Source organism: Panthera leo, chromosome A1 (genome assembly GCF_018350215.1).
Source record: "Panthera leo isolate Ple1 chromosome A1, P.leo_Ple1_pat1.1, whole genome shotgun sequence".
Taxonomy (NCBI): Eukaryota; Metazoa; Chordata; class Mammalia; order Carnivora; family Felidae; genus Panthera; species Panthera leo.
In genome coordinates, this window is record NC_056679.1 from 69,303,496 (window position 1) to 69,312,948 (window position 9,453).

The 9,453-nt window shown below is 45.2% G+C and overlaps 1 protein-coding gene across 3 annotated transcripts in view; it reads left to right on the forward strand.

Moving 5' to 3' along the window:
• FARP1 (FERM, ARH/RhoGEF and pleckstrin domain protein 1) overlaps window positions 1–9,453 on the forward strand; it is a 295,943-nt gene that overhangs the window by 248,061 nt on the left and 38,429 nt on the right. For 2 of the 3 annotated variants that reach the window (XM_042929450.1, XM_042929440.1), the window contains exons 14-16: window positions 4,021–4,208; window positions 5,317–5,406; window positions 6,446–6,579. In XM_042929450.1, the coding sequence (XP_042785384.1) occupies window positions 4,021–4,208; window positions 5,317–5,406; window positions 6,446–6,579 (412 nt within the window). The remainder of the gene's footprint in view (window positions 1–4,020; window positions 4,209–5,316; window positions 5,407–6,445; window positions 6,580–9,453) is intronic. The other variant, XM_042929458.1, reaches the window with a different exon arrangement.

Below are 9,453 nucleotides of genomic sequence, written 5' to 3' on the forward strand. Positions count from 1 at the left end.
AAAAAGGAAATTACCAATGGATTGACCAGCTTAAAAAACAGGACAGGTACAGCCACGTGTTTGAAATGCCATTGTATATTACTTGAAAGACGAGAAAATTCTGTTTTCCCAGACTTTTGTGAGTTTGTCCTTAAACCTTGAATACGATCAGAGGAGGTGTGGCTATGCCCAATCCCAAAAAGGGGGGGTCAGGCGTCGAGTTTGCCCGGTTGATCATAGACCACGTTCCCGCAGGTTATGTACCTGTGACAAGGGGCTGGTCAGGAGACGCCACAGTCTGGGCTGCAGAGGAGGGAAGAATTAATGTATTTTACATTAAAAAGAGAAGGTAAGCAAATTTCTCAGCGGGGTGATAAATTGAATCCACAAATACAGCTATGCTGATTTGAAGTTCCATAATTGTTTGTGCCGTGAGAATGTGTATACGTAAAAGGATTTTTAAAAGCAATTACCAGAAATGCCTCCCTTGAGAGCAGTATTCATGATGGCATCTCCAATCCACGGGGGTGACATAAACTCAGCCCTCCTGATACAGATTAATGGTGGCGGGTGGGGGTTGGGACACAGCAGGGGCAGGAAATCCTTTGGAAGAGGTGAAGGATTTGAGAGTTATTAAATGGAAATATAACTGCATACCTTTAAAAATGCGGGGCAATTTCTAGAAATAGACAAAATAATTTTTTAAAAAATCCAAAGCTTCCAGACTTTTGGAGTGTAACTGATCTTTTTCTAATCTCTTTAGCCTTCTTTCCACGTTATTGCCTTAATATCCAGGTGCTTTCTCAAAAGATCCCCCCAAATTATTTACCTAGAGCCTGTTGCTGAAAGAAATTACTTCTTGTCAATTTGTCACAGATTAAAAAAAAAAACGTGATAAAACTACCTAGGCATTAATGAGTTCACTGAGTAGCAGTGTAGGTGGGTCACAATTTCCAAAGCCAGTAACCAGCTGCATGATTTGGACAGGCTTGCTAAGGCTAGAGTGATGAGCGGGCTCGTTTTATCTTACATAAAAAACACGTTTGTTTTTGTAAAATGGACTACTTCGCTGAAAATTAGTTACATGTAGTTCTAATAACTGTAACCTTAAACACTGACTTAAAGGCCCAGCTCTTCACGCTTGCCAGAGGGTGGACTTAACAGAATCACCACTTTGTACGGATAGTTGTCACAGCACTCTGGCTCAGAGTCAAAAGAGAATTTTAATTCCTCATCAAGCTGCCAAATTCTACTGATTACCCTTATCAGCATATTTCATTGATTGCCGAATGGTAAATGAGCTACATACTTTTGTTTGGACCATGCCTCCTATAAATTTTCAAGAGTTGTTTCTCTTGCAAGGGGAGAAAGGGGCACAACTCCAATGAGCAAACTTGAACTTCAGAGTTTGGACCTTTCCCTTCCAGAGAATTGCTGACAGATTTCTAGACCAGGCTGCTTGGTATTTATTGATTTATTGGTCCTACTGTTAAATACACCCATCAGCCTTCCTCTCCTAGGTCCTAAGAGTAGACACAAAGCCTGCTGAAGTAGCCTCTCTGGAAACAGAAATCGGCGACCCTAACCTTGATCATTCCCCGAGTCTGTGTGTTGCACATGTAATGTTGCTGGTCACCACATCTTTGGGCTACATGAGTGAATCCAGCAGGTTGTCACCCAGCAACCTGTAGCCGACCCGGGGCTGTCCCTTCCTCTACCTGCAAAGAACATGGGTTGTCCTGAAGTTCGCTCCCAGTGCCCCACTTTCTCAATCCCGTCTGTGATGTGGTTCAGTGTGGATTCTTCTAGATGGCTGTATTCTTTGAAACGTGCCCTGCGTTCGTGGCAGGACAGACCTCTTCTGGAGCCCTGGTCTGTGTTCTCCTATAGAAATGTCCCCAGGAGGAATTCACCAGGGCAATAGCTTTTGACTTTCGGAGGGTGGAAGTGGTTGTACCTGAGGGTGTACACGCACGTTTTCTCCCCCACAGTGGGGTGGTTGGTTTTTCATCTGCTCCTGGATGCTGTCCAGGGCCTAACGGGTACTGTTCCCCCACTCCCCACGCCTCCTGCAAGCCAGCCTTCTAACTGCTTTTTTATTCTTGACTCCAACTCTCACTGATGAAGTGAGTGCTTTTTCTGTTCCACGTCACTGCAAAATCGAGGCCCCGCATGTGCTCACTTAATAACCACCTCACCTGACCTCATGCACAGCGTGAGAGCTGAAGGTAAGCCCCAAATTTTGCCAGATTACGGTGGACAAATAAAAAGTGATTCTGATACAGTGACTCACAATGCATGAAATGTTTTGATCTCTAGACAGACTGCCAGAATTTCTCTTTTCTAATTTCCTATTTGTAGTGATGACATTTGCCTTTTTGTGATTTCTTTTTTAAAGAAGAGAATAGTGTAGTACCTTGAAACATTTGCAGTTCTAATTGTTGTCACTATTTCTATTTGACAAGTTCCGATTCTTTCCAAGTTATTGTATTCGGTTGTGCACTAGTGTCAATAAAATTGACATTTGTGAAGCAATTTCTGGCCTTTTTCTCCGGGTTTCGCTGGGTCTGGTGGTGTGTGGGGTGAATGGGTCTTTGTCGAACACCAGGACTTCGTTTCAATGATGTGTGTTTAAAATGCAAGGATTTCAATGGAGGGATTTTTAAAACACAAACTTCTTGAATCTGTCTCTTCCTCATGTTTTCTAATCTCATTCTTCAAGGATCATTGTCCTGACCAATAATCAGTAGCAGGATGTCTGCTTTTTGCTGTTATTTCCGGGTGTGGTGGCTTTTCACGCACGTGTTAGTGACTCAGCTAGCTGGTCCAGCAGGGCCGGGGTGGGGGCTGGTGGTGTTTCATGGCTGGTTCATTCATACTGTGATCAAGTTCACGACCCTCCATTCAAGGCCATCCCATCTTGTAATTTCAAAGTGGATATGAACGAATTCAGAGGGAGAGGATAGATGTCAAGAAAACGGGGTGTGGCCCCAGAAAATCGCACTTCACCTTCCTCTCCAAGATGCTTGTCGAGTTTGCGGAATAGCCATGAGCTGAAACCGCCTATCGGAAAATGAGAAAGCATTTCCATCGTCTTTCCTCATGCTGGTAACAGACGAGCCTGCAGGCTACTTTAAGTTTGTTTACCGCAGTGCCAGTCCTAGCAAACCTGCATTCGAATTACAAATGTGTGAGGTGCAAACGCTTAAGTAGAAGTATATTTTGAAACATCCCACTGAGTTCCACGGGGTGAGGCTTGGACATTTGCAAAATTCTCTTGGCAAAGAGTTTCATGCACACATCATGTCCTTTGGCTGACTCATAATGGGTAATTCTACATTTTCGTATGATTTAATATCTCCTTTTCAGAGGAGTCATTAATTGCCTGTCACTTTTTGACTCTTAAAGGGGAACTGTGATAATGTAATGACCTCCAGCTTTGCATTTGTAAATGATCACCTTTGCATGTAAATGTGATGCTAGTGTTTCTGTCCCAAACAGTGAGAGAGACATGGAAGGCCCGCCACCAGGTATAATAAGCTTGCTTCTGTTCTTTGTAGAATGGGGAGTTAGCTGCTTGTGTCCTTTACTTAGCCGTGGTTGTTATAAGGTGTAGTCTGTCCTGGGTGCATCAGCCATTTAGTTTCCTTTTAGTATAGCTCTGTTTTCTAGTCCTTTCTCACGTCTCCTGGTGGTATAGACACTGTCTTTCTCGAGCAATTCTTAGAAGCTAAGGCAGAAGTTAGGAGATGAAGATCGTATTTGGGGGGATACACTGTGCTCCTCAACTACTATTACTACCCCCTAAACGGAGTTCTCTGTCTTACCATTAATTGCGTGATTCTGGCTCCATTGAATCATTCATACTATGGTATCTTTAGTATTAAGGCAGCTGCAACTCACAGGAAATCTAGAAAATAGTCAAGCACGTTAGGTTCTAAAGATTTGATACGGGGGGGGGGGGGGGGAATTGTAAGTAGAAATCCGGTCCCAGAAGGAATTACTTTTTTTTTTTCTTTAATACTTCTCATCCCCAAATAGGCTCCCTGACTGGTAGCCCTCACCTTTCAGAGCTGTCCATCAACTCGCAGGGAGGAGCCGTGCCCACCAACGTGATCCTGTCTCCCAACCTGAGCCCCGACACCAAGCAGGCCTCTCCCTTGGTCAGCCCGCTGCTGAACGACCAGGTGTGCCCACGCACCGACGACGAGGAGGAAGGCCGGAGAAAGGTGTGGGGACCTGCGTGCATGCGCGCGTTACTTTTTTCTTTTTTAACGGCAGTAGTAAACATTTGCCATTTTAACCATTTTTAAGCGTGCTGCTCAGTGACGCTAAGTACATTCACAGTGTTGTCTAACCGTCATCATCGTCCGTTTCCAGAACTCTTTCGTTGTTCCAGACTGAAACCGCCCCCATTAAACACTAAATCTCCCTCCCCCTTCCCCAGCCCCTGGCAACCTCCTTTCTACTTTCTGCATCTATGGATTTGACCGCTTAGGTACCTCGTACGGGAGAAATCATACAATATTTGTCCTTTTGTGTCCGGCTTCTTTCACTTGGCGAAATATCGTCAGGATTCATCCATGTTGTAGCGCGTGTCCGTTTCCTTTTTAAGGTAGAATGATACCCCACCATATGGGTCGAGGACATTGTGTTCACGTACCTCTGGTGATGGACGGTTGGGTTGTTTACCCAAATCCCGTTGCCGGAAACATGGGCGCACAAGGGTCCGTTCGAGTCTCCACGTTCAGTGTTGTCATGTGTGTCCCCAAAGGTGGCGTCAGGTGGACTCTTGTGGAAGCAAGCGAGATCGCTAGCGACAAGGGATTGCCTCTCACTTACTTTTGAAAGAGAAAGCAAAACCCCTAACTGGCCCACTGTCGAGAGGTGCCTGCTCTCCTAAGTGACCGACTCCGGAAAATTGAGTCCCAGTGGTGTCTGTCACCAGCTGCTTTCACTTTGTCCCCTCAGATTGGCCACCCTACATATTCCCACAAACACTGTAGCTTCTGTTTCCTGAACACCCAACACCACCAGCTCCTGGCACCCAGGACAAAGGCCGCTGTGGTTTCTGTTGCTTTTAGTTCCTGGAAGACTGCATTGCTCTGATATTTCACTAGTTGATTAGGTTTTCCGATGCCCAATTTTGAATGAATTGTTCTCCGCGGTGGCTACATGCTCACTGGAGGCCTTTTACTGAGGGTAATGTTTATGTGGAAGGAAACCTCCATTTTCTTCTGCTAGTTCCTCGCACAAAAAAGGGGACAAATAAGAGTTGATTTAGTCTGTAGCCCAGTTAATAAAACATCACGAATTAGTAATGTATCGCTTTTGCAGAGATTCCCGACTGACAAGGCATACTTCATCGCTAAGGAAGTCTCCACCACCGAGAGAACTTATCTGAAGGATCTTGAGGTCATCACTTCGGTATGTGTAGCCTTTCCCCTAAAGCATCCAATTACATAATTTACCTCCACTCATATGCAGCTTTCAGAGAGAAGCTGGATCTAATTAAAATGTTGGGTTCTCTGACTCCAATTAAAAGGATTTGGTTTTCTGGGTGATAGAAATTAGACGGTAAGAGAATATTTAATTTGGAACATGCTCTACAAAAATTTGTATAATTGTGATTTTTAAGTGCAAAAGAAGGAAGTTTCTGAAGTGGAGAAAATGAAAGTTGAGCATTTTGCTGTGTGCGTGCACCAGGGCAGAGCAGTTTGTGTTTGGCCCGTCATCCAAGGTAGCTGCTTTTGCTTGAGGAAGACCCCAGAGGTGAATGGAAGCCTCGTTTCATCCTTGATAATAAATCGAGCCCTGTCAGCAAACCTGACAGGAGACCACCTTTAATTATTTTAATCAGTCCTGTTCAGTCTGAGAAACAAATTCAAAGCATTGTAGATGTCTTTATGGCGCCTGGATTCTGGGAAAGAACTAAACATTGGAGGTCAGTAGGAATCACTGGGCTTCTGCACTTCCGGGGCATGAATGGTGCCTGCCCGCCCCCCAGAAGGTGCTCAGTAAACATTGTGGGATAGCCCTGCCTCGCGAGCGACTGCATGTACAGGCCGTGGCTCTCCCTCTCTCTGGTGCAGCCTCATGGGTGCTCAGCGTTTTCACAAAGCAACAGAGATAGATGTTCCAGAAGGACTGAACCAGAGCGGGTGCAGTGGTCTAAATCAATGGTTACCAGGGAGTTGGCCAAAGTGGAAGTTTTGATTCGAAGTAGCTGCCCACTTCGGAGATTCCTCCTGGCCTCCACAGCTGATTGGTAACAGACGGGTGCCTCTCACCCCGTGTAATTGAAGACTGGAAAAGCAGTAAGGCTCAGAAGCCCCCGCTGGTGCTGAGCACTGCCTACCGAGCAGTAAAGCCCTGGGGGCGCCAGGCACACTGGGCCGCAGCATCACCTCTGAAGGATCACCTCATTCAACTTTACACCTCTAAGTGTGTCTTCTTTTTATTCCAGTGGTTTCAGAGCACAGTCAGCAAAGAGGATGTCATGCCCGAAGCCTTGAAAAGTCTCATATTCCCGAATTTTGAACCTTTGCACAAATTTCATACAAGTTTTCTCAAGGAGACTGAACAACGACTAGCCCTGTGGTGAGTACAGCAGTTACGTTTAGCAGTTATATTTGTGGGGGGAGGGGGGGGGCACCTGGGTGGCTCAGTCAGTTACGTGTCCGACTCTTGGTTTTGGCTCAGGTCATGATCTCACAGTTCATGGGATCAAGCCCCGTGTCGGGCTCTGGGTGGGGAGCTCAGAGCCTGGAGCCTGTTTCAGATTCTGTGTCTCTATCTCTCTCTGCCCCTCCTTGGCTCATGCTCTGTCTCTCTCGTTCTGTCTCCAAAATAAATAAGGATTAAAACAATTTTTTTCAAATAAATAAAAAATATTACATTTTGTCCCCACACCCTCCTCTTTCTCCGACTCCCTAATGTTATTTTTGTGTCATGCCTTCTAAACAGCTGTCACAGCCAAAGATAAAGGCAAGAAACTGGCTTGAGATAAGCCAACCTTAAGATGATTTCCCGGTTAGGAGCACCTGGGTGGCTAAGCATCTGACTTCAGCTCAGGTCATGATCTCACCGTTTGTGAGTTCAAGCCCCTGTATCGGGCTCTGCACTGACAGCTCAGAGCCTGAAGCCTGCTTCAGATTCTGTGTCTCTCTCTGCCCCTCCCCTGCTTGTGTGCGTGCACTCTCTCTCTCTCTCTCTCTCTCAAATAAATAAACTAAAAAGAAAAAAATTTCCCAGTTAAATTCTATGTATATTTAGATCTCATCCTGGATTTCCCCCCCCCCTTTGGTTTATAATTCTTCAAAATGCATGTTTTCTTATAATTCAGTGAATATCACAAAATAAAGATAGTAGGTACTTCTGGAAAGCCAACGAGGGTTCTAAAGAACAGGCGTACTGAGGGATTCCCAGGGGGAGTTGACGGTAGTCACTGGCTCTTGCTTTATAGTCGTCTGTGAAGTATCTGTACCTCTCATGCAGTTTTCAGTATTCTGTTACACTACGTTGAGGAAGTGCTTGGAAAAATGTAGAACCCTACGTACCACGCACACACTTGTCCTTGAATCCCGCATCTAGGAATGTACCTTAAGGATACATTTATAATGTGAAATGATGTACAACAGAGATAGCCATGTTAGAATTGAAAGATTGTAAATGATCTAAACGTCCATGAACAGATTGGTTCAAAATAATATTAAGTCCGTTTAATACTGAATAAAACATTAACCTGGTGCAAGAAATCAGGAAACACCTCATGTGCCATAGGATGCAAAATCCAGTGTACCCTTCTGTAAAATTAGAACCTTTCCAGAAAATTATTAGGGTTGTTGTTGTTGTTAAGACCATTCTATGCAGACTCTTAGGGAGTTGACCTTCTACTAAACATACATTTGAAAAACTCCAGGAGAAAATAGCAAAAACTTTCTGTGTTTTAGGCAGAGGTGGGAGCCATTGTATACTGTATCCTCACTGGAGGTGGGAATTTACTTTAAGGCGGTCTCGGGGCATTTAACGGCTCAGGGGCCTAAAGGAGCTGCCGATGAGCTGCTCTTGCCCCAGGTGATCCAGACAGTGGGATGCAAGTGTCCGTTGAACAGGTTCACGGGGCTGCTCTTCTGCGTAGTGACATGAACGTGCTCTGGTGTCTGACTTCATGTGTGTGCTTTAGGATGATTCACATGCCGTTCTCGCCCTGCATGAGAAGGAGGTGGGAGGCATTGCCAAGATGCCCCAGGGAGGAGAGCAGAGCCAGGGTTGAGAAACCGCCTCATTGAAAATGGAGAAAGGTTGGAAACCCCACTTTAGGGCCACACTGTAGGTTGGGGCTGTGAATGTAAGAGAAATGCCACTTTTCAAAATTAAAAAAGATTCCACAGGATCTAACTTCTTATTTTACCTCCCAAAGTCTACCTGGAAACGCTCAGTTGCATTCTGCCATGTTCTGTTGCCTCATCATTCCTACAAAGTGAGATGATGCTTTCGTAATGGAGTCAGAGAACTTACAACTCTGGAGAAATCCACTCACAGTTTGTTGTCTGGCCAGTGAGATGTGTGCGAATGCAGTCTTAAATCTTCCCGTAGGCTGGGGCGTCTTGAGCAGGTGTCACTGTGGCAGCTCTGGTCCATGTGGCAGGTGACCTAAATAATGTTGGGGAGGCCACACACAGGAAATGTCATCAGCTGTACCCTGGCAGCTCAGCATGGTGGCTTCAGCTGGTCCCTGCCACCAGAGAGAGCTTCAGGGAGCTGTAGGGAACATTTCATACTAGGAATAAACGCCACACTCTTTATTATCTGTGACCATAAATCTTTTGCATCTGGTCCTTCGCTGTGAAAGAATATCCAGTTGCCTAAAAAGCACCTGCTGTCATTTATTTCCCAGAGGATTTTCAGGAGATCTTTCAAAGATCTATAATTTTATCCATGTTTTACATGACGATACCAGAAGCATGTAAAAGACTCAAAGCTAGAAAGAGAGCAGACAGTCAGTATGAAGCTCAAGGATGTGACTTGACCTTGCAACAATGGATCCAAATCAAATTGATGACATTTATCAGGAATAAATGTAAAAGTCTGCTGCTAAGTTCAACTAGTCACTTCCTCAAGTGCATGATGAGGAATTGGCAGGGATTCAAGGCAAAAAGGCTGAGTGAATAAGTGTGTGAGTCAACAGAATAACACAGAGAGGACCCCACGTCTGTATCTGTAGCTCTCAACATCAGCTGCTCAGCAGAATCACCTGGAACCTTTACAAAATCTTGATAGCCAGGCAGAACCCCAGACCAGTCATATCAGAATTTCTGAGAGGTTGGACCTAAAACTTCCCCGATGATTCCCGTGTGTAGCCAGGGTCGAGAATGCTTGTCCTAGACTGCCTCACGAAAGCGACCAGAGCACCAAAAATGCTCAGGGCTCCTTCAGAACACTAGGCGCAATTCTGAGTTTCACTTTTGAAAT